Raw genomic sequence first — 25,885 nt, 5'->3', positions numbered from 1 at the left:
TTTCCATTTTTCAGTTAAGGAAACTGAGGCAGGTGGCAGCTAGGTGGCTCAGTGGATAAAGCACCTGCCCTGGATTCAAGAGGATCTGAGTTCAAATACAGCCTCAGACACTTGACACTTACTAGCTGTGTGACCCTGGGCAAGTCACTTAACCCTCATTGCCTCACCAAAAAAAGGAAACTGAGGCAAACAGAAGTTGCGATTTGCCCACGGCTAGTAAGGGGTCACACAGCTATTAAGTGTCTGAGGTTGGATTTGAACCGAGGTTTTCCTGACTCCAGGCCCAGTGCTCTGTGTATTTTGGCACCACTTAGCTGCCACAATATGCTTTTGAATACCACAGAGAACAGGGAAAAGACAAGGTCCCAGTTGCCTTCATTAAATAGGCAGCTTCAGGTGAATCGATTTTGTTTTGTCCATGGGGTTAGACTTGATGAGAATGGAATCATTTCCCCTGCAGTAGATGTCCTGGATTATCTGCCAGCTCTGACACTTTTCTGTGTGTTAAAGGGAACAGGGCTACCACACCGTGTTCTCTGGAATGCCAGGTTGAGTCTATGTGTCTGCATCTTGGACTGTATCTTGTTACATAGCTCTTTGGTTCCTTGGCAGAAGAGAGCTAGAAGTTCAACATAGCAGTGCCATAGATGGTGGGCCAGCAAAGGTCAAAGCCTAATGAAGTCCCCAGTGAGCAAATATGATAAATACCACATTCCAAACACTATGTTTCTCATCTTTACTTCCTTGAAGGATTCCTCGGGTACTAGACACTGAACTTTATTGATCCGGAATGAGCAATAACTACTACTTCATGGATTTATGCTAGTAACCCTTGGGTTGGCCTCTACTTTATCTCCGACACCTCCCTAGAAATGTGGTTCTCACTTGGGCTTTTCTTTCTAATATTTCCTTTGGAATGACTAGGACCCCTTTGACTGGGCTAAATATTGATGTTTTCTATTGACTCTCATGAAACCTTTGTTACTTTGAGAAGGCAAGCTCACAGTGCTCAGTCCAGTCATATTCAGGGAAAAAGACTCCCTCATGCTCATCTTCCCATGCAAGCCTGTGAAGATCTGCCCTCTCAAATGGATCTACATCCAGTATTCAACCCTTAAATCTTGAAAATGGAAAGCCCCTATTCAGTCTTATATTCTTTAGGAGACATGGCTAGTTTCTCTACTCTGTCCTCAGAGGCCCAATTTCCCAACCTTTTAGTTATTTTCTGGGCTTTTCTATCTACTATCTCTATCCATGAATGTCAATTGTATTACCTATTGAGTACCCATAGTGTACAAGAGTAAGATAAGGCTAAAGAGGAACTTTCCCACACAGCTGTATAGATTTGTGAAACCTCACCCTACTGGGTCCAAACAGATAGCAGGCCACTAGGGTACAATATAATGGAAGAAGAGCTAGATTTGGGGTCAGGGGTTTACATCCCTGCTCCATCCATCATTCACTAAGTTGTTTGATCATGAACATGTCATTTAAAATCCCTTTTTCTCATCTGTAAAATGAGAAACTACAACTCAACAAAACCAAATCTTGCACTATATACCTTACCTGTGGTTCTAAGAAAGCACTTTGTAAACATTAAAATACTATATAAATATGTCATTATTATTCTTCCAATCAAGTCAACAAAAGGCAATAAGCATTTATTAAGCACTTAATGTATGCTTAATAACACTATATGCTTACACTGTGCTAAGTGCTCAGAATACAAATACAAGAAGTAAAAAAAGAGAGTGCCTGCCCCCAAGGAGCATGCTTTCTAATGGGGGAAGATGGTACATAAAAGACAGCTACAAGGGGAGGCATAGGGAAGAGGAGGTACCCAGGTCAGGGCATGGTGGAGAAAGTCTTGGGAATCAGAAGTGGGGCCCAGAAATGAATGAAGGATGCTCCTGAAAACAGAGGGTCTGGGAGGAACTGACCAAACAAGGGAAGAGGCCTTACAGCCTCGAGTTACTAAAGAACCACTTGATTTTCTTAGGAAAGACTAGAGCTCCTATATCTCCTTCTTCATGTAAAACCCTAGGGCTGAAATGGTCCAAAGTCTGGAGCATATTGGCGTTGTTCAGTCATGTCTGTGTCTTTCTTGGCAAAATACTGGAGTGGTTTGTCATTTCCTTCTCCAGCTTATTTTCCAGATGAGGAAATTGAGGCAAACAAGATTAAATGATTTGCCCAGCGTCATACAACTAGTTAGTGTTTGAGGCCCAATTTGAACACAGGTCTTCCTGATTCCAGGTTCTACGTCTATTCACTGTACCACTTACTGCCCCTCGGGAGCTCATTATGAGATAGTAAACATGACCAGTCAGCATAGGGTTGGGGGAGGTGAGCTGGAGCTATGCACCAGGCATCCACCCTTCTCCAGTAGAGGAAGAGAAGGCATTTAAGCTGGCTCTGTATGGGTTTCAGTGCGGGTATCAAACCAACCTAAACCTTTCAAGATTTAACAATGCAAGGGGCAGCTAGGTGGCACAGTGGATAGAGCACCGGCCCTGGAGTCAGGAGTACCTGGGTTCAAATCCGGCCTCAGACACTTAACATTTATTAGCTGTGTGACCCTGGGCAAGTCACTTAATCCCAATTGCCTCACTAAAAAAAAAAAATAACAATGCACTGTATGAGAGTGGAGAATTCAAAGTACATGAAACTCTACAAAGCCCGCACTAGCTCAGGAGTAGCAGGTTGGGGGGGGGGGGGTCCAGGGCTTTCTTAATCTGTTTCTCCCGGGATATATAAATCCATCTGCTGTCCCTCTGGGGCTGAGGCCCTTTTGTCCTGAACCTGAGTGGTGTGTTGATATTTCTCTGCATGTCTCAGGGGCCTATGCTGTTTGACAGAGAGAGTGGAGGGGTGGAGATGTTCAGGATATTTACCACCACACCTGTTGATTTGGTCTTTTGTAGCTTAGCCTTATGTTGTATCACTGCATAACCATTTTTATGAAAGAGACTGGCAATGAGCTCCTTGAAGGCAGGGGCTATCCTATTTATTTTTGTGCCCCTTGTTCCTTGGTAGAGTAGGTTCTTGATAAGTATGTTGTTGAATTGCCTCATAGTTGGCCTATTGCCAAATCTCCCTCTTTTAAAATACCAGAGCAGATGATTCCACATGCTCCCTTGGCAATGTGTCCTATTCCCTCAGGAATCCTAGACTTATCCTGTCTAATGGGTAATCCAGATAGTTGCAGTTGCAGCAGCATCTACATTTCTCTCTCTCTCTCTCTCTCTCTCTCTCTCTCTCTCTCTCTCTCTCTCTCCCTGTTTCTCTCTCTCTGGTCCTGGGTATAAAAAGTCAAATCAGAACAGTAAATCCCTAAAAGGGGAGCCTGAGACATGCTTGTCTTATTTTTCTGCATTTCTTACTCAGCTTGTGACGTCCATATGCACTTTACTCCATCATAAATCAGGCCAGTTGTATTTTGGGGTTCATTTTGCCTTTTTCCCCTAGGTGGCAATGCTAGAGACTTAGCCCTGTAAACTGTGATCCCTAATCCCCAGCTGAGCGCTCCCTGTTTCATACATCATTCCACATTGAAATTGGCTCTGCAGGAAAGGAAAGAGAGGATGCTTTTCTGTCTTGTCAGTAAACTATGCAGATATGAGTCAGAAGACACACCAGGGAGCACATGCCTTCTGAAGGGGAACAATGGTCTTGTTAACTAGTCACTTGTCAGACAAGACTGGCACTTTATGGGGATGTAATTCTGCATCCAGACAGCCCATAAAAGTTGTGTATAGCAAGTGATCTGTGTGGCCTTCATCTCTTCCCCACATCTATGGAAGTACATAGTCATTACTCGAGGGGAAGAATTTTGTGGCCACCTGGTTTCACAGAAGAAAGAAACCTTTTCTCGCATCCTTCATCCTCCATCCAGACAGTAAAGTTAGGACAATTTTAGGCTTCATTAATAGAGACATAGTGTTCAAGGAACTTTATAGATCAGGTGAAATGAGGAACCAATTCTTTATTTTACACAAGAGTAAACTAAGGTGCAAGGGGAAAGATTTGCCCAGAAGAGAGTCCTAAAAATCACAGGATTTTAGAGCTGAAAGGAAACTTTGAGGTCATCATACAGGGAGGCTACAGACCACATGTGTCTGACTACATCTGGGAGGTTGCGTCCAGTTCTGGGTACCATGATTTAGGAAGATCATAGATGAGTTGGAGCATATCCAGAGAAGAGTGACCATGTTGGTGAAGAAATCCAAAAGTGTACTGCGTGAGAACTGGGTGAAAGAACTGGGGATGGAAGACTTGGATGGAAGATTATAATAGTGGTCTTCAAGTCTTTAGAAGGCTTTTCTATGGAATAGACAATGCACTTGGTTTGCTTTCTCCAGAGGGCAAAACTGCAATCAATAATTGGAGTTGCAGAGAGGCAGGTTTCAGGTCCTGATAAAGAAAAATCTCCTAGCAACTAGAACTAAAAATAGAATGGATTTCCTAAAGAGGGGGTCTTCAATCAGTCAATGAACATTATGTATCTACTATGTGCCAGACACTGTGCTTTAAGGTCCTCAAGTGGAAACTAGAAGATCATTTGTTACAAATGTTTTTGAATAGATTCCTGCAGTTATGGATTGGACCTTTGAGTTCCTCTCCAACTCAGACACTATGATTAAATTAAAGATATTATCCTTCCCCCCTCCTCCTCATCTTTTTATTCCTCCTCCTCCTCCTCCTTCTTCTTTTTAGGCAGGGCAATGAGGATTAAGTGCCTTCCCTGGGTTCACACAGCTAGTAAGTGTCAAGTTGCTGAGGCCAGATTTGAACTCAGCTCCTCCTGAATCCAGGGCTGGTGCTTTATCCACTGCACCACGCAGCTGCCCCCAATGGTATTATCATTTAAAAATCACACTTGTTCATCATAATCAAGCAGATAGTCCCACTTAGTATAAGCCTAAAATTATCCCTGGAACAGCTCTTCTGCTGATGTTTTTATTGCCCTTGCCTGGGAAAGAAACACCTCTGCACCAAGGAGTGATGGTCAGAGTCATAAGAAGGAATTTTGGCACCCAGGATAAATTCAGTTGCATGACAGGGTTGTAGTCACACTAGTCACATTTTTGGGGAGGCAATTGGGGTTAAGTGACTTGACCAGGGTCACAAAGCTAGTAAATGTCCGAAGCCTGATTTCAAGACCATGCTCTATCCACTGTGCCACCTAGCACACTACCCCCACTGCAGTCACACTAGGGAAAGGAATAGCTTCATTCCCAGAAAATATTTCTGAAGATCCCATATCCCTTAAACATCTGAGATCAAAGAGAGGGGAGGTGTTAGGTGCAGTGTACAGCAACATGGAATGATGGACCCTAGGACAGGAGTAGAAACTTTGTGGGGTGGATAGCAGTGGGAACTGGCAGAACTTGGAAAATCAGAAGGGGTAGGCATGATGGGCTAGAGAATTCCCGTGAGAAGGAAGTGTACTTCCAGCTTTGAATGTTACTGCTCTGGGGTGAACCCCTAGTTGTCCTGCTCTATTTACATTTCTGATGAAGGTCAGTGTTAGCCAGGAAATTTTCCAAAAAGTCAATATCCAGCTAGTTGTTCCTTATGACGCTGGCATTCTATGTGTCTGCAATTCTAGTGGGTGCTCAGCTGAGAATTCAAGGGAATAAAGATCTCTTTTAATTATAAACAGAAGAGAATTTTATCAACTTTAATAAGCCTTTTCTTTTCTCATTTGGTCACCTGAGATAGCTAATTACTGGAACACAGTTTGAAAGAGAACACCACCAATACAAGTGCTTCTCTAACGAGCTTGTTGTTGTCCTTTGTTTTCAAAGAGTACCAATGACATCACAAGGTGATGTCTTGACTCCTGAGTGAACTGGATTTAAGTGAGGCAGAGCTGCACAAAGTCATCAGCCTCACTCTCTTCCAAAGTTATCTAAGTCCAGTGGCAAGACAAAAATCAGGACAACTGGCAATGGCCCAGGGTGCAGTGGATGACCTTGGTGTCTACCATGTCTGAGCAAGCTCTAAGGGTTTCACAACACCTGCTTCAGCCACCTTCAATGGCTGTTGGAACAAATTGCTCTCATTCTCCCCTTGTCAAGGGGAGTCTTCACATGTTTGACTTGGACACCCTCCCCACCCCCAACTCACCTTGAGAACATCAAGAATGAAAATTACACAAGAAAACCAAATGATATTCTTTTCTTTCACGAGAAACCTAGGCCAAACGTGTTTCATGGGATTCTGTCCCATGAGACAACCTCCTAACACAGGGCAGATCCTAGGCAAATAATGTTTGAAGCTGGAAAACAACTCAAAATATGCACTTATCCTTGATATAGACAATAATGTAGGCTAGTCACACCCAGACTACAGCTCATGAGTCAAATAAAGAGCTTTCATGTATAACCAAATGCCATTTATGACATTTAATTCTTCTATTAGGATATTTTATGATCTTAGACTATATATGATGTACAGTAGTCACATAGCTCTTTTAGTTAAAGACAATCGCAAATGTGACTGGAATTATAGAACTATGAGTTCCACTAATAGATATTAAGCTTTATTGGAGGCAGATGTCATGTAGCAGCTAGAGAACCAGCCCTGAAACTGGTCTTCCCTCTGATATGTACTGGCTGGGTGATTTTGGGCAAGGCGCTTAATCTCCCACTACTTCAGGCAACTCTCTATGTAGAGGAACTGGTAGAGGGAATTCCCTGTAATAATGAAATCATAGGTCTAATCCCTGTCTACTATCCTTATTCCAGTTAATCTATGCCCTTCAATATGCTGATTTATATCAATTGTCTGTGGTTTAGGCTGCAAAACCTAAAGACGAGAGACCACATACAAATGGTTTCTATGTTTAACCCGAGCTCAAAAGCCCATTGATATAAAACTCTCTCTTCATTGGTGGAGCTCAATGTCCTTCAGCAGCATAAGGAGGAGGGCAGAGTTGGTAAGAGCAAGAGAGAGGAGAGCACCAGTCTTTTCTTTCTTTTCAGGCTTTGTAATTGCCTCAGGCTCATCTGGCTTCCAGTTTTAAGAGAGAAGATAGATCATGATGCTAACTCCATTTCAGATTGCTAATGGGAAAACAAGACTCTGGGAAGAAGAGGACATAAGAAGAGCTAGCAGTTTCCATTATGTCTCTATGCCCAGCTTGCTATACTAGTGATTTCAGGGAACTTCTGGCACTCTCTCCCTCTTCATCGAGTTGTTATTTCACTTCCAGAGGAGAACTCTTTGGCACACATTCGCATATGTCTACTTCCTCTGATTTCTGTTTTGCTTTTAACTTGGGTAAATGGGTTTCTTTGCTATTTGCTATGTGTCTGTTCATTGTAGAACTGGTATTTGGTGGGAAGGGAGTCAGTCTTTGATGACAAAGTTAGGGCCCTCCTTTTCCCATTAATGAGCAGCAATCAGAATATCTTGAACCTGAAAACCATATCTTCTAGACTAAAAATATTTCAGGGAGCCGATAGACATAATTCTAGCCTGGTGGTGTCCCAGGATAGAATTAGGAGAAGAGATTCCTAATCACCTATATTAGGAGAAGAGAATGGTCAGCCTCTACTCTTCATTCTCTGGGCAGGAATTAAAGTCTCTCTTGGAGAAGGTGGGGGAAGAGACATTAGAGATATATCTATTCATGCCTCTCTGTGAGCCATGCAACATCACTACATGTGACTCATAGAAAAATATTTCATATTAATTTTCCCAATCTCTGCCTATTGATGTCCTTCTTCCAGGTCTAGATCAATGCTGTCTTCTCTATTAAACATCCCTCAATTGCTCCTCATCAGAAGTGAGTTTCCTGGAAGCTACTGCATTGCCCTATGTGTCTGCTTGTATGAACTTGCATTTTCTAACTTGTATCATGCAGGTCTACCCTGTATCATTTTGCCGGGACCACCATATCCAAACGGTTGCCAAGTCTAGTTGATTCTACCTCCACAATATCTCTTGACTCTGTTCCCTATTCACACAGTCACCCAATTCTCATTCTAGCCCTTATTTCCTTTTACTGGGACTACTGCAATAGCTCTCCCTAGCCAATGCCCCTGCCTTCAGTCTCTTCCTTCTCCAAACCACAGAGTTACCAAATGGGTACTCCTAAAGAGCAGGTCAAAACCATGTCACTCTTCTGCTGGAGCACTTTAGGATAAACCAGAACTCCTCTCTCTACCTTTTTAAAGCCCTTCACAATATGACTCCAATCTTTCCTTCTAGAATGACATATGACACATCATTCCATCTTATGCACTCTAAGCTCCAAACTGGCTCACTTGCTACTTCCCAAACACAACATTCCATTCCTGTGTCTTCACATCATCAGGACTCCCATTCACTTCTACCTTGTAGAACCCCTAACTTCCTCCAAAGAATAGTTCAGGTGTCACCTCCTATAGGACACCTTTCTTGATCCTCCCAGTTTTTAGTGGCTCCTTTCCTCACAAAGTTACTTTGTATTCTACCCATCTTTCTGTCTCTGTGTTTGTCTCTCTCATGTCTTTATATCTCATTCCCTCTATCAATTATTTCATTATCTATTATTATATTATGTATTGTATCATCTATTGTTGTTTCCCATCCCTTACTCCATTCTCTAACCCCCAGAATAACGCAAACTCCTTGAGGGTGGGAACTGTTTGGTTTTGTCTTGAAACTTTTGGTGCCAGACTTAATAATATATGTGGAATTGAATTGGATCAGTGGTATTTTTCTATAATGTCATGAATACATTATAACCAAACCTTGTTATAATATTTCAAAGCCTAGCATAGTGTAATATGAAGAAAATTGCAATCAGAAACAGAAAATCTGGCTTAAATCTTGGCTCTTTTTCTTACTGTGTGGTCTTGTGGTTTTTGTTTGTTTTTTGCAGGGCAATGAAGGTTAAGTGACTTGCCCAGGGTCACACAGCTAGTAAGTGTCAAGTGTCTGAGGCTAGATTTGAACTCAGGTCCTGTTGAATCCAGGGCCAGAGCTTTACCCACTGCACCACCTAGCTGCCCCTGTGGTTTTGTGAAAGTAACAACATCTTTGGACTTCAATTTTCTCATCTGTAAAATGGCAGATTGGTTAACTGGAGAACACCATGAGGAGAAGAACCAGAATAGTGAAGGACATGCCATTTGAAGGAATGGTATGTTTTGTTAAGAGAAGACAGAGGGGCAGGGTGAGGTGATGGGGGGAGGATATAAGAGCTTTCTTCAGGTATCTGCAAGGCTATCATAAAGAAGAGGGATTAGATTTATTCTGCTCCAGAAGGCAGAATTAGGAGCAACTGGTGGAAAGGTTTAAGTCAAGTTAAAGTTCCTAACAGTTAGAGCGATCCCAAAGTGGAATGGTTCTTCTGCTTCAGAAGATGGTGGGTTCCTCTTCCCCAAAACATGAATTAGAACTATACGCCTTCCTTCTCTCCCACAATAGGGTTAGTTTTCCCTAAAAGGCAACAACGCTATTGTGGTGAATTGATTGGCCTCCGCCTCCCTTGATATAGCCTCCCATTCACCTATGGGCATTAAAACATTTCATTTGCAAGGAGTCAGGAAAACTTCTGAAGACTATGTGAATCACCTTGTGGAAAGGAGGGGGTGCTGTGTTAAGAGAACCTCAGTTCCACTGCATTCTAGCTGCACATGCTTGCTGTGTCAAGGCAAAGCAAACATCCTTTTGTTAACTGTACAGTGATTCATTTTGTCTTGACATTGAAATTGAACTCAAAAAGCGCTGGTGTTAGGTCTGCCTCTAAGGACTGGATAACACTTGTCTTGTGCTGTATGTGTGTGTGTGTGTGTGTGTGTGTGTGTGTGTATATATATACATATTATATATATATAATATATTACTGATAGCTTTTATCTTGGCATGTTGTTTAGGTATAGGCTGAATTAGGGGTCTTGTGAACTCTTTTCCAATGCTGAGATTCTGAGATTCCTCTTGATGCTATGGAAAGAATATTGACTCTCAAGTCTTAGGACCTGACTTCAAATCCTACCTCTGATGCTTACTACCTTGGACAAGTCTTTAAAACTCCCTGGGCCTTAGTTTCCCAATAATGTAAATTAACAGGGTTGGACCAGATGACATTTGAGATCCCTCCCAGCCCTTGACCTCTGGTCTTTAGATCTCTTCCTACATTAAGTCTTATGATCCTAGGGGGTTGCCAATTGGTAACCCTTATAATATTGTTCATGTACTTTCCTCTTACAGCATTGTTTTGTCTAATGTGCTAAGATGTTAAGCGGGGTATGTCTGTTATTATTTATAGAAATGTCCTATAAGTACTATTAGATTGTATACTCCTTGAGGGTGGGGGCCTATGTTTTTAATCTTCGACCAGAAAATAGCATAGTACCCTGCATAGAGCATGTTCTTCATAAGAGTTTGTTGAATTTAATTTAATGCATTTTTGGGAGATACTTAATAAATACCTTTGGATGATTATGTTAATAGGGAAGGAAAGAAAGAAACAGAGTAAAAAAAACCCTTTTTGCTTTTATGACTTCATCATTTTCTTAATTCTCACCATTGGGTGAATGAAAAATCAGCTCTGTGCAATGACATTTACAAGAATGTCTATAGCAGGGGTATGAAGAGCAAATACTCAGGTGGCTTCCTTTTTTTAACACTATAAAAGCATTCTGAGATGATGCTGTCTAAATGTGTCTCTTCTCTGCTTCATTCCCTGCCCCTCAGCCAATTTCCTCAGTGGTGACTCTTGGATACAAAGCCCTCCCACTTCTAAGGGCTATTCATGCTAATTGAAAATTGATGTGTACTGTGGATGCTGCCACAGAAAAAGATGGAAAAGCCTGTCTAAAGAGACTAGCTACCTCTTTAGGGTCCTAGGCAGTCTCAAATAATCCTGACTAGCTGTGATTAATTAAAGATGATCTCTTTCTTTCCCTATGTTTCTAATCTTCCGGTCTTTCATGGTGGCCTGGATCTACAGATGGCAGATGGCTTAGGTCATCTCACAGGGCAGACTGCCTATAAACCAGGACTTCAGCCTTATTCCAGGCCTGAGATCTTGACTGAAGAAACAGGAAATGGCAACTTATTTTTGCATATAGCATGCCAGCAAATTCATTTATTGTAAAAAAAAATGTAGAGAAATGTATCCAACTTTAGCTTCTGTCATCTCCTTGAAAAAACAACCAGTGAGTTTTATTTCTATTTGTTCTGTCTGAAATTCAGCCTGCTTCATCTATTCCCTTGGGAAGTCATCGCCATGGCAATGCCAAGGGTGACCAACTCCACAGCATGGCATACTGGAAAGAGTAATGGAGGTGGGTGCTATTTACTGCCTGCATGACCTTGGGAAAGTCACTTCAATTTTATGGGTTTCAGTTTCCCTGCCCATAAAAAGAAGGTGTTGGATGAGATGATCTCTAATGTTCCATTCAAGCTCCGAATCTATGAAAGAATCCACTGCTATTGTCTTTTCCATTCCCAAATCTAAATACCTAATTCATTTATTATAATGAAGAGAATTAGAAAATGAAATATTACACGATTTTATTTTCATGTCTTTCTGAGGACACAATAATACCTTTAATCAGCACATCAATGAGGTTAGTAAGCACACGTATTCTTGTATTTTATGGAATAGCTGTATAAAAAAGGTTAAGAAGGTATTTATGCAATGCTCTCCCTTATGCATTTGCTTCAAAGTGATGAATATCAAGCTCCCAAAAAGCTGACTGTGGCTCATAGGAACACAGGTTAGCTAACTTATGGCTATCTTGACATTAACTACTACTTTGATATCTCCAACTTATTATTTTAATTGTAATTCATTATAGACATATTCCAGTGGACTCTACCTTTTTTATTCCTTCTGCTGCATTTTATCTTCTCTATTTTCTTCTGACATTTTAGTTCTTGAGTCTTTCTTACCCTTACTTCCTCTGCTATGGTAATATTTTTTGTTGTTGTTCATTCATTCAGTCATGTCTGATTCTTCATGATCCCATGAACCATAGCATGCCAGGCCCTCCTATCTTCCATTATCTCTTGAAGTCTGTCCAAGTTCATAGTTATTGCTTCCATGACACTATCTATCTCATTCTCTTCCATCCCTTTTTTCCTTTTCCTTTAAGTCTTTCCTAACATCAGGGTCTTTTCCAATGAGTCCCATCTTCACATTATGTGGCCAAAGTATTTAAACTTTAGCTTCAGTATTGACTTTCAAGTGAATAGCCTGAATTCATTAAGTATTGACTAATTTAATCTCCTTGTGGTCCAGGGGACTCTCAAAAGTCTTCTCCAGCACCACAATCTGAAAGCATTGATTCTGTGGTGCTCAGCTTTCCTTAAAGTCTGACTCTCACGGCCATACATTGTCATATTTCATACAGCCAAACTGCAAAACCCATAGCTTTGACTATACGGACCTTTGTCAGCAAGGTGATGTCTTTGCTGTTTAGCATGCTGTCTAGATTTGCCATAGTTTTCCTTTCATTGAGTGAGCATCTTTTAATTTCATGCCTGCAGTTGCCATCTGCAGTAATCTTTGAGCCCAAGAATATAAAATCTGTCACCGCTTCCATTTCTTCTCCTTGTATTTGCCAGGAAGTGATGGGACTAGTTGTCAAGATCTTAGTTTTTTTTTTCTTTTCTTAAGCTTAAAGCTAACTTTTACACTGTCCTCTTTCACCCTCATTAAGAGGCTTCCTAATTCCTCTTCACTTTCTGCCATCAGACTGGTATCATCTACATATCTGATTATTGATATTTCTCCTGGCAACCTTAATTCCAGCTTTTGATTCATCCAGGCTGGCATTTCGCATGATGTCCTCTGCATTTAAGTTAAATAAATAAGGTGACAATATACTCCTTTTCCAAACTTAAACAAATTAGTTGTCTCTTACTTGGTTCTAACTATTGCTTCTTGGCCCCTTTATAGGTTTCTCAGAAGACAAGATGATCTGGTACTCCAATCTCTTTGAAGATACCACATTTTGTTGTGATCTACATGGTCAATGAAGCAGGAGTAGATATTTTTCTGGAACTCCCTTGCTTTCTCCATAATCCAGTGTGTGTTGGTGATTTAGTCTCTTGTTCCTCTGCCTATTTGAAAACCAGCCTGCTCTTCTGGTAATTCTTGGTTCACATATTTTTGTTTTGTTTTGTTTTGTTTTGTTTTTCCAGGGCAATGAGGGTTAAGTGACTTCCCCAGGGTCACACAGATAGTGTCAAGTGTTTGAGGCTGGATTTGAACTCAGGTCCTCCTGAATCCAGGGCTGGTGCTTTATTCACTGCTCCACCTAGCTGCCCCTCTTGGTTCACATATTACTGAAGCCTAGCTTGCATAATCTTAAGCATAACCTTGCTGGTATGTAAAATGAGTGCAATTGTTCAGTAATTTGAACATTCTTTGACATCACCCTTCTTTAGTATTGGGATGTAAACTGGTCTTTTCTAATCCAGTAGCCACTGCTGAGTTTTCCAAATTTGCTGGCATATTGGATTTTAACAGCATCATCTTTGAAGATTTTAAATAGCTTGGATGGAATTCGATAACCTCCACTAGCCTTATTGGTAGCAATGCTTGCTAAGGCCATTCTCCAAGATGTCTGGCTCTAGATTGGTAATGCCATCATGGTTATTGGTGATATTAAGTTCTTTCTTGAATAGTTCCTTTGTGTATATAGATAGATTTTTTGAATACTTCTTGCCACCTTTTCTTAATTGCTTCTATTTCTGTTAAGTCCCTACCACTTTTGTCTTTTATCTTGCCATTTTTTGCACAAAACTTTCCCTTGATACCCCTAATTTTCTTGAAGAGATCTTTTGTTTTTCTCCATTCTATTGTTTTCTTCTATTTCTTTGCATCACTCATTTAAGAGAACTTTCTTATCTCTCCTTGCTAATCTCTGGAATTCTGCATTTAGTTGGGTATATTTTTTCCTTTTTCCTTTGCCTTTCACTTTCCTTCTTTCCTCAGTTATTTGTAAAGGCCTCATTAGATAGCCATTTTGCTTTCTTGTTCTTGTTCTCTGGAATGGTTTTTGTTTCTGCCTCATGCAGGATACTGTAAGTCTTTGTCCCTAGTTCTTCAGGCACTTTATCTACCAGATTTAATCCTTTAAATCTATTCATCACCTCTACTTCAAATTCATAACAGATATTATTTAGGTTATGCCTAATGGTTTTCCCTGCTTCTTTCAATTGATGTCTGAATCTGTCTGCCTTGGGTAAACCCCTGTATGACAAAGCTCATAGTTTCATTGAGCTACGCTAGCTCCTACACCATGACAAGGCAGTGATCCACGGGAGAATGATAATGATAATGATAATAATAATAATAACAATAACAATAATAGCTAGTGTTCATATAGCACTTTAAAGGCAGCTAAGTGGTGCCACAGTGCACAGAGTGCTAGGCTTGAAGTCAGGAAGACTCATCTTCTTGAGTTCAGGTCCAGCATCAGACACTTAATAGCTGTGTGATCTTGGGCAAGTCACTTAACCCTGTTGGCCTCAGTTTCCTCATCTGTAAAATGATCTGGAGAAGGAAATGGAAAATCACTCCAGTATCTTTGCCAAGAAAATCCCAAATGAAAGTCATGAAGAGCCAGACGTGACTGAAAATGACTCATTTATAATTCTTGCATTTTCTCCTCACAAGAATTCTGGGAGGTAAATGATATTATCACCCCCATTTCACAGATGAGGAAAGTGAGGCAGACAGAAGTTAAGTGACTTGTCAAAGGTCACATAGCCATTAAGTGTTCTATTTGAAACTGGCTTCAGTCTATCGCACTATCCACTGTACCACCTATATTCTTTTATTTTTGGTGGGGCAATGAAGATTAAGTGACTTGCGCAAGGTCACACAGCTAGTAAGTGTCAAGTGTCTGAGGCCAGATTTAAACTCAGGTCCTCCTGAATCCAGGGCTGGTGCTTTATCCACTATGCCACCTAGCTGCCCCTATTATATTCTTGAATAAAAAGAACATATCTGTTATGGACTTGTGCTGAATTATTCCAATGGGAAGAAATTTGTGATGGATTTTTCTATTTCTTCTCTTACTTAGGAGAGAAGAAGAGGAAGCAAGTTAGCTAAAAGATGCAAGACCACAAATCTACTTTTCAAATTAGAAGTCTTTTTCATTTTCTGAAAATGATCCTAGGATTGGAAAAAAGATCTAATGATTTCTATCCAGAGAACCTCAATGTTTGAATTCCATTCTGTATGAGGCCACAAGGGGCTAAATACACTGGCCTAGATGGAACCAAGATGCCTAAATTAGCCTTGGGGAACTTGGGGTACTCCATCTGGAAGAAGATCAATTTCTTTAATAGACATTTGTAATTACCTCCCTTTATATTGCTTCTGAATTTGTGTAATTTTTCTTTACCCTTCTAAATAAACCCCTAAAATATAAACTTTTAAACTGGAGTTTGGGGAGATAGAAGATAGAAAGGAAAGAGAAAAGTAGTTCATAAGACTGGGTCTTCACATGTGGTGGCAGCATCAGAGGAAAGGAAGGCATGTAACTGGGGTTCAGGTGTGTCAGATCCCTGAAACTGAGGAGGCAGACTAGCTCAGAAGTCAGTAGGTCTAGAAGACTTGGTACTTCCCAACTTGAATTTAGAGATTTGGGAAGTTTAGATATTAGACAAAGGTGAAATCCCCGGGGGGCCAGAAGCAAAATCTGCTATACCAATTCCAATGGGGAAAACTGATGTCTAGCCTGGGGAAACTAATTGCCTAAAGCCTTCATAGTTCTAGTGAAACACTGCTGTTTTAGGAAAGAAACAAAACCCAGAGCATGAAGCATCACTAGTTGAAAGGAATTAAAATCCTTAATGTCCACTGTTTTATTGTTGTTTCGACACTAGCCTTTAAGTTGTGCTTTAAGGTTTGCAAAGCATTTTATACATAGTCGTTCATTTTATCCTCACAAAACCTCCTCGGAGATGGGTGCTATTATCTTCATTTTACAGATGAGGAAACCAAAGCAGGCAGAGCTTATGTGACTTGCCCAGGGTCACACAGACCGCGTCTGAAGTGAGATTTGAACTTAGATCAATGGAACTGGTTCATGGAACCTGGGTCATAGTTGAATGGACCCTGGAGCATTCCAAGTCCAAGCTTTCTTCCCCTCTGTAGAACTTTAGATTTGGAAATTATCTTAGCATCATGGCTCTAGAACTGGGACTTTGGAGGCCATCTAAGTTTTTTAAGAAGTCCTCTCATTTTATAAAGAACAAAACTGAGGTTGGGGGAGGGGGTAGGGGTGATTGAGTGACTTGGTCAAGGTCATGTAAGCACTAAACATTAGAGATAGTATTTGAACCCTTTAGCCTCAACTGATGTTGGGGTCACATGTTCTGTTTACAAATCTTAGTGTAGAATTCCAGGGAACCAGAGACAACTAGTTTGTTATGGCAACACAACACCTTCGATGGGCTGAGCTCAGTTCCTGGAATTAGCTCATTTAATGGGCAAAAAGGAGAGAGAAAAACTGTCATAGAAGTTCTTGCTTTGGACAGGGGACAACATGTCTCTGTGGATGGTGAATAGCGACCCAACAAACGGTAGGTAATGAACTTCTAAAATAACATATACTGAGCATAATGTTCACAGCCATTAATCATGAGATAAGAATGCCAGCCTTGAAATCTGTGGAGTGGAGTAGCTGAGGTCCTGACTCTCCTGTTTTTAAGAGGTAATTTTCACTGTCTTTCAGACAACCCTTCCCCTTAACCTGGTGCCAAAAAGAAGTTGTCTAGTAACAAGGCTTGCCAACAGTCCCCAAATTCCAACTATATCAAGGTGTTTGCCCAGAAATTGCTCTTTAGTAGCAATCCTCATCCGCCTCATACCACTAGTCACTCTGCGTCTGACCTTCAAAAATTTTCATTCAAAACTGATCTTTCTTACTTAAAATCCTTTGTAAACTATTTTTAAAAGCAGTCAACAGTCTTTTGTTCACAGGTTTACTGCCTTGGTTTTCGTTTTATGTTTTTGGATGAATTGATCACAAAGGATGAACTTGACAAATTCATCTCATTGATTAATGGGGTAAGAAAGGATGTTCCTAACTATGACTTGAATGTCATTGACTCGTGTCCTCTCCCACTGCCAATGAAGAGTTTCTATTTTTCCTCTTCCATCTTCTCCCTTCCCAAATTCCCAGTTAGAACAGACCTTTGGTTCAATTCTCTGTACTGGAAGTACCTGGAACCACCAAACTTTAGGAGAGAGAATCTTATGAAATAGAAAAGTTTTCCAGTTGTCTGGAAATGTAACCTGACATGCCAAAAAATAGATGAGGAGATAACAACACTGGCTTATAAAAAGTGCTGTCTTAAAAAGAAATCTATCAGCAGTTATCAATTATTCCTTCCCACTCTCCCCCACCCCATACACACACACACACACACACACACACACACACACACACAAGTTTTAATGTTAAAGATACCATAAGGAAATGTGAAGTTCTTTGGACCAATAGTAATTATTCTACATCTATGTCTCTATTCTCTTCACCACGAATATCACAATGCTCTAATCTTGTCTCAAGAGACCTCACTGTTGAGCCTCTAGAAGTATGGGTGAGAGAAGTGTCTGCCCTCGGCTTGCTTCTTCCCTCCCAACATCAAGTCCAAAGATAGAGAAAAGTTGCTTACTATTTCTGGGCTTCTCCTCATCCATGCCTTCATCTTCATTCTCAGGGTCAATGTCTTCCGCTTGAGTGATCCAGTCCAGGTAGCCTTTGAGGTCCTCTTCCAGTTGCTGCTTCTCTCGCAGCTTTTGGAAGTCTCCTCGAGCCTTTGCTTTCTCCCTCTCTTTGGAAAACTCTCTGGTGAGAGAGTGTGGGAGTAGTGTGGGGTTGATGGGATGGGAAAGAGGAAGAGGAGGAAGAGGAGGAGGGAGGAGAAATCAGGAAGGGGAGGAGATGTGGGGATATTTAAAAAAACCAGTATTAGATGGGGTTCTCCAGGAAAACCTGCCCACATACCCCTACCTCTGATAAATACGCTATACACTGCACTTCTTATCCTATGACTAGGAAAGAAGATCTCAGGAACCATCACAAAACAGTCTAAATGGGGGAGGGGAATTTATTTATTGATTGTAGATCATGACCTTAGTGTTTCTACAGTACTCACTATCTAAGACTCCTTTACATGCAGTAGTAGCTATGAAAGCTTAAAGGAATGGAATCCATGATTTCATCCCTCTTTAAATATATACTACCCAGTACCTTGGTATTTGGTAGACAACATGGGAAGTCTCAGGGTGAATCAAGTTATAAAGGACATTCAGAGGGAGTGTCTTAGTCTCTGCAGTCTCCACTCTCCATTTTTAAGAACATCCAATGGCTATTAGCATGTCTAAAAAGATTTTGAGATCAAAGGTTCTTTCCCACAAAGAGAAAAATAAACATCAAAGATTCCTAACACAAGAAAATACCCTTTATTAAAAAATGAAACCCAGAAAATATGAAAATTGAAAGGCAAATTTAATTTTAAACCAACAGTGATTTCAATAGAATTAGGATTTTGTTGGGACAGTGTCTGTTTATTTGACTGGTTCTTTATCTGTTTTCTTGGATTCCATAGAAAGCTCTTTTGCTTTACTCTGAACTCAAATTCATGTGTGTGTGTGTGTGTGTGTGTGTGTGTGTTAAGGGTGGTGGAGTACTACTTATAAGACTGGGTTTCAGCTTTCAAAGAAGAATCATTGTTAATTTGTCCCCCATCTTATTGGTTCCCAGGGACTTAAGGGAATAATTGAGTGGGTGCTTGCAGTTTTAGTTTTCCCAGCCTCTCCCTGAAAAGTTCCAACCAGAAGCTGAGAGCTTATAGAAGTCATTTGAGATAGGATAGAATTTCTTCCCCACAGCCAGATGTTCCAATTGGAATAGATAACCAAATAGGGAAGGGGGAAGGGAAGCCTGGATGAACTACAAGAGAGTCACGTGCACTTTAGAGGGTGAGCGTTTTGTCTCTGCAGTTTGACTATACTGTTTACTGCATTCCTCTTTTGGTTGGAATGATGTGTAATAGGTTTCTGGCTGTATGCATGGAGGATGGTTAGGAGGAAAGAAGTGAGGAAAAATGGGGCAGGGAACTTTTTTTTTCAGTTGGGAGAGGTAGGGGGGACCCTCATTCTAATGACTTCTCTTCAACTGCTTCCTTAAAGACATTCTGGCTTGGATTGAGTTTTCTTTTTAAATTTGATTGAATCTAATTCTAATTGAATTTAACTTTCTTTTCCCTTGGCTCCTGGCCAGCCAACCACATAACTCCATTTACTTTTCTAGGGAATTTTTATGTTAAGGAAAAAGTACCAGAATAATAGCTGGACCCCCCAATCCCCAACCCCACCCCAGTAGCACTTAATCATGTTTAAATGCCAGTGGTGGGGTGAGGCAGGTAGCAATGCTGGCTCATCTGCCTCACTTCTTATACTTTGCTCACCCCACCTCCTCCTGGGAATCCTCAATCCTGCCCCCAGGGGAAAGTGCCCTTCATCTAGAATTCCATTTCAGTTTGTTAATTATCTGACTTCCCTCACAGACTACTTTTTTTTCCCTTTTGGTGGGGAAACGAGGGTTAAGTGACTTGCCCAGGGTCACACAGCTAGTGTCAAGTCTCTGAGGCTGGATTTGAACTCAGGTCCTCCTGAATTCAAGGCCAGTGCTTTATCCACTGTGCCACCTAGCTGCCCCCACAGACTACTTTTTAAGGCCTACACTGTTATCTACACCCTTTTCATTCCTAATAGAAAATGAACCCCTAACTAATTTCCGATGGAATGGGGCATGTACTGGAATCAGGAGGAAACTGAGCAACTAAATATTGCACTTTTTGTTATAGGAAAGAGTTCAGGTTCTGGTCATAACTGGAATTCCCCATCTCCTTAGAGGGATTAGATTTTGGACCTGAGACTTTGAAAGGTCTAGGAAACTGAGGTTCCAAGAGTTAAAGTGACTTGTCTAGAACATAGAGCAAAATAGAGTAGGGGAAATTGAGCTATTTCTGTTTCAGACCCCAGTGGAATAAGAATTATCTGTGTAACCAAAGCCCTAAGTGAAGCACACTAAAAATGTGGGGGATGAAAAATGCAAGTTTTGCCCTTGCTTACAAGAGATCTACCTTTCATGGTCTTAAGATTTCATGTCCTTGAATGGTATGATTACCTATTTTGAGGAAGGGCAGGAGATGATTCTCCTGTAGGCCCAATGAAATAACCCAGATGTGTAGCAGTGAGGAGGGAAATAAGGGCTGGTCTGAACCAAACCAAAAACAGTAAAGATTTGCTGGATGGCAGAATCTGGCTCTGTTATCTTTTCATTTGGATGCCAGCCATCTTTCTGCACTGGGGCCTGAACTAATGAAGACATTTCAACCCTAACCTGATGGGAGCTGTGTTGGGCCTTGGGACTGAAACTAGTTTTACGATCAGTTACAGCCCTGGGTTTTGTCATAAGGAAGAAATACATTCATCACCAGCAACAGCTACTAAAAAAATGGGCCTGAGAGTCCCTGTGTTATTTTTTTGAAATGTAAAACACACAAAGGGAGATGCAGTTGAAAAGTCTAGGCCATACAGACTGTTCAACTAGATGAGCCTCAAAGTCTTTTCCAGTTTTAAATGTTATTCTAAGGTCACAGCTTTGAGTGACAGAAATTCCCACTGAAGCTAATGAAGCCTCTTGCATACCTCCCCATTGAAGTGTATTTTCTAGTTTTGTTTTTTTTTTTGCTTCAAACCTTCTAAAGCAGAGTTTTGATTCTGAATAAACTGAATCTGTGACAATTTATTAAAGTCCCACAGGTTATAAACTTCCTCTTCCATTAAATAATTGGTTCTTCCGTTCCATTCTAGGGCCAGGGTCATACCAGTCAGAGGGACAAGGATTTAATGAGTATTAAACTAAAGAAATTTCAAGTTCTGTACCTTTCGTTTCCACCTGAAGGCATTTTTTGTACTCTTTAGAAGAAAAAATGTTGAAGATCTCAGATTCTGTGGGATATTAATTTCAGGAACAATCTTGAACCTGCCACTATAACTGTTTTTAGCTCTTGAAAATTAAGCTTCTTCATGGGATTGTAATTAAGGGTTAAATGGGAAAAATACCTGCCTTGCCCAGCTCACAAAACTATTGTGAGAACAAATGAGATGATGAATATATATGTGTGTGTATATATATATATATATATACACACACACACACACAAACCTATATATGTATATAATTTGAATATATAATGGGATATTAGTGTCAGGTAATATCTCATTTTTATGGCATTTTCAGTGAATGAAATATTCTGGTTAAATGAAGAATAAACATAATCACCACTACCACCATCATCCTCTGGAAATGCCATTATAGAGATCCCTCATCCCTTGTTAATGCCAGATAAATGATAGCTGCTGACATTCACATAATGCTTTTTGATTTACAAAACACTTTTTATCCATTTTCTTAATTGTTCCTAACAACAACCTCTGAGATAAGTAGTGCAATTGTTATTGTCCCCATTTTCTAGGAGAAGAAATCATTTCAGAAGGGTTAAATGTCCAAAGTCACACTAGTAAATGAAGCAAGGTCTTCACCAAATCCAGTGTTTTCCATTTGGCCATTAGCTGCTTGAAGCAGCATGGAAATTTATTTTATTCTAAATACTTTTCTTGGAAAACTTGCTAAAATGAAGTACAGACTTTCTTGCCTTTGTGAATAGAGCATGCTGAATATAATTTAACTTTTTGATGATTCGGGGTTATTTCGATAAACATTTTTTATCAAATTCTTTGGTCATGCATGTGAAGGGCTGAGATGATTTTTGTCCCCCATACTCCCAAACAGCTGAGCTTCTCTTTGGTAGTTGTGTTGTTTTCTATCTTAGTGATCCTCTCAGGAGTTACTGAGGTTTGTAGAAATGGCTGCCCTACACAAAATGACCTCAGATTATTATTCTAGTTGGTGGTTTCCCTCCCTCTTCCCTCATTCTAACAGGTGGATGTTTGATCAGTGAGTGGGAAAAAGCTGGAGAAGGTAAAAGCTTGAGCTTTGAGAACTCAGATGTTTGAGAAAATCTGTACAAAGCTCCCTGCTTCTACAGCAGAGGATTAGTAACCACCCTAAACCAGGAAGGACAATTGATATCTGCCCAATTTCTTCTTCTCCTCCGGGATTTTTTCTTTTCTTTTCTTTTTTTCTTTCTTTGATGTCTCAACTTAACCTGCTTTGTTATGCCAGCTATCACTATTCAAGAGAGGGGCTTCTTTGTTGGTGGTATTCATATTAGGGGCAGATCCCAAGGAGAATGAAATAAATTTAATGCTCTAAATTCCCACTCTCAACCTCAGATTTCTGTGGGGAGGACTCCATGGTTATTTGGATTTGGGGAGGAAGATATGGGTTACTTTTTGATTTAATCCTTAAAGTTCTGACTTTGAACACTGTTCAGTCTCATTCATTGTAGGTTGAAAGACAGGCAGTGTGGTAAAAAGGAGAGTGCTCTAAGTTGAGAGTCAGGCAATTGACATGGTGGAGGAGAAAGAGCACTGACTCTTCGGTCATAGGACTGGGTTTCAAATCTTGGCTCTGCCATTTACTATGTGTGGGACTCTGGTCAGTTTGCTTCAGTTCTCTGGGACTCATCTTTCTCATCTGTTAAATGGGTAAGTTGTCCTAGAGCATCAAAAAGAACTCTTCTCATTTTAATGTTATGTATTCTATTAAATAATTGCTCGTATGGGTAGTCTTGCCTTTCTCTTCCTACCCCTGTGTATTCTTGGGGTAGAGTGGGACTGGGTTATAATTTTAAGATTATCTTTGAGAGATGAACTTAAAGACACATGAATATTTTCTTGTGTTGGAATATAAATATAGAACACAACCCTAAAAACCGCCTTCCCTTTCCCTCTGATCTTGCCTTTCCTTCCACCTCTCTTTACTATTTCCCCCTCAAAAGTTTTCACTGGCTTTCATTCATGAGCTCACCTTGGAATGAAAAAAAGGTCTTAGGTCAGCAAAATCTGTAAATAAATTTCCCGTGCTAGAGAGGAGACAGGCAGGGAGTAAGGGGTGCAGTTGGGGTGGTCTACTCTCTTCTCCCATTTCAGAGACCAAGAACACCAGTTCTGCAATGTTCCTGATCTCTCTGGGGCTTAGCAGTAACTACTCGACTTATGTACAAGCTGGTAATGACAAGCCAGCTTTTTTCTCTGAATGTCTCTTGGCTTTAATGGCCCTTGGCACCTAGGAAAGGTCACTAAAAGAAGCTGATCTGAGCTACTCTCACTGGGGTCCAAAATAATTGTAATGTCATCACAGATGTAGCTTAGTAGAAGTGGCAACAGAGTAACAATAATGCAGCAAGGGCTTATCAGTAAGGGTTTTTAGGGCCAGTCTTGGCATGACTGGTGTGAGCATATGGTAGGGTGGGTGGGTGGTGAGGAGGCATTCAGCTGGCTCCCCAAGGTGTGCAGATGTCTACCCATGGGATATTCAATACCCCAATCATACCCCGTTTCCTCCACTTTTAAAAAAAATCTGTCTTCAAAATTACATTGGATCTCATTCTTTTAGTATACTGTAGTGGACTGGGTTAACGAAGAGACTTTCTCTTGGAAACTGAGGGAAATTATAACGTACCCCTCATATCCTTAGCTAGTTTATTTATTTAAATGACCAAGTTCCTTTTCCATTCTGAAAAAGGTACTTTGGCAAAAAAGGCTTTTGGTCTATAAAATAATAGAAACATTTTACTAGCTGATTGAAAAAAAAACAACCCAACATTCTTCTAGTTGTACAAAATGAAGCTAAAAGAAAGCAAGTCACATTCTTTTTTAATGGCTTACTATTAGCTCCAAGGCTATTATATATGTTAAGAAACTAACCTTCGAAGTATAGAGTACAAAAGAGCATCCTGCTCTTGTGGAAAGGCTACCTGGGGTGGCACTGACATAGCTGGCATAATGAATGGCACATCTGCCTGGTCATCTCTTACTGAAGCCATCTGTTCACCCCTATTGTCCATTATACAAAACAGTGGGTTGATTTTTGGGAATCTGTGCTCTTTACCCAAATCGGCCAAGGCCATTTGTTTAAAGGTTCTTGAAACTGACTTGTTTGTCTCACTAGCTTCAGTGAGACCCAGAGAAGGTGTAAAGCCAAGAGTGAAAAGAATGAATAAAACAAATGAAAAAAAAAAACAGTAACATTTTCCTTGGTACTGCTTACCCGCTAAGGACACCGAGAACCAAGTTAAGAACAAAAAATGACCCTATGATGATTAGTGTAACAAAATAGATCCAGGGCCAGTCCCTTCCTACGGCATCATTGACCTAGAAGAATGGAATGATAGTTAGTGAGGCATACTCTGCAACCGAGCATGGCAAAGCTCCACTGGGCACCCAAGTCACTGGTATCAGGAATGTTGGGACCTAACTCCTTCTAGGCCAAATTAAAAGCCAAATATTGTCAACATATGAGTGATTTTATTTGAACCAAGAGATTTTGTTTTTCTGTGTTTCCTACATCCACAAGGGTCCCATCCATATAGATCCTGGTGATGGAGCCCTGCTCGGCTGCATTGGAAAGAGGACATGGAGATGGTCAGCTTACCCGCTCAAAACACCGAGAACCAGATTTAGAACGAAAAAGGATCCAAAGATGACCAGACTGACAAAATACACCCAAGGTAACTCATAGCCCATTGCGTCTTGCATCTGGAAAGATGAAGGAAAGTTGGGAGAGAAAGGAAGTTAGGAGAGAAAGAAAGCAGAAACATGTTAGAGCAGAAAGGCAGGTGGGAAAGCATGTAAACAGAATCTGTTAAGGACCCATTAGCCTGGACTTCATTTTCCCTTGTGAACATTATTACCATTTTTTTCCTTTTGGCATCATGAGTCTTCAAAACTATCTTTCCGTAACAAGCACCTGAGTTGTTATGATTTGAAAGCAGCCACTTCAAGGAGACCACTGCCTTGTATTTTCTCTCATTCTAGCACCATTTTAGCAGGAAAAAATTAACTGAGTCCAGATTTAATGTATTTTTCCCTGTCCAAGCAGGTGTTAAATAATTTCCAAATTAGCTAGTTGATGTACTAGGAATTGGTAAGAGAACTGAAGACTTGGCACCAAACCAATCAAGGGGTGACCAAGCAGGGTCAGAGTTGGCTCACATGAATATCAAAGCTTCTATGGCAGCTATAGCCACTGAAGACTCTCAGACTAGATGGTCTATACATATAATAGCTCGCCCTGCCAACACTTTATTGGCATAGCAGAAGTAGTCACAGTTAAAAAAAGAGGAAACCATTTGTTTCCAATAAATCTGACTGTATTTCTCCCAGTATGGTCCTGGTATATTCTACTAGGAATGCTTGGAACTTACAACCTGGAAACTGCAGGAAATCATAGTATAAGGATAAATAAAAACATCTATATGAGAAAAGAACACCTAGTTGTCACTGTAGAAAGGAAAGAGATGTGGTTCTGAGGGTAAGGTGATGTCTACCAACTTTTTAAGAAGATGAAAATTTATGGGGCTGTCAACCTTTCACTTACACCTATTATAATGTCCATTGGGGTTGCTTTTTAAAAACCATAACTGTTCATGAAAAAAAACCCAATTCTATCCTTGTGAAATTGCCCAATAAGGCCTTTTCATAAGACTGGGCCAGGCCAGGCCTTGTCAACTATTTACACCATCCTCCACATAGCTTCTCATTCCAAATACATTCCCATGGTCGAGCACAAACTTTGACCATATTGTGATGGGAGATACTTAGCCTGACTGGCCTAAAATGCTATATCTAGGGGGTGGCTAGGTGGCACAGTGGATAAAGCACCGGCCCTGGATTCAGGCGTACCTGAGTTCAAATCCAGCCTCAGACACTTGACACTTA

The 25,885-nt window shown here is 40.6% G+C and overlaps 1 protein-coding gene across 1 annotated transcript in view; it reads right to left on the bottom strand.

Moving 5' to 3' along the window:
- Nucleotides 1–25,885, bottom strand: part of CACNA1C (calcium voltage-gated channel subunit alpha1 C) — an 833,272-nt gene that overhangs the window by 222,026 nt on the left and 585,361 nt on the right. Inside the window, 2 exon segments of the mRNA XM_043967623.1 lie at nucleotides 17,644–17,816; nucleotides 24,600–24,703. Of these exon segments, the coding sequence (XP_043823558.1) occupies nucleotides 17,644–17,816; nucleotides 24,600–24,703 (277 nt within the window).

The sequence above is a fragment of the Dromiciops gliroides genome, chromosome 5 (assembly GCF_019393635.1).
Source record: "Dromiciops gliroides isolate mDroGli1 chromosome 5, mDroGli1.pri, whole genome shotgun sequence".
Classification (NCBI taxonomy): Eukaryota; Metazoa; Chordata; class Mammalia; order Microbiotheria; family Microbiotheriidae; genus Dromiciops; species Dromiciops gliroides.
The sequence above is the reverse complement of the archived record's forward strand: the minus strand, read 5'-3'. Positions and strand labels throughout refer to the sequence as shown.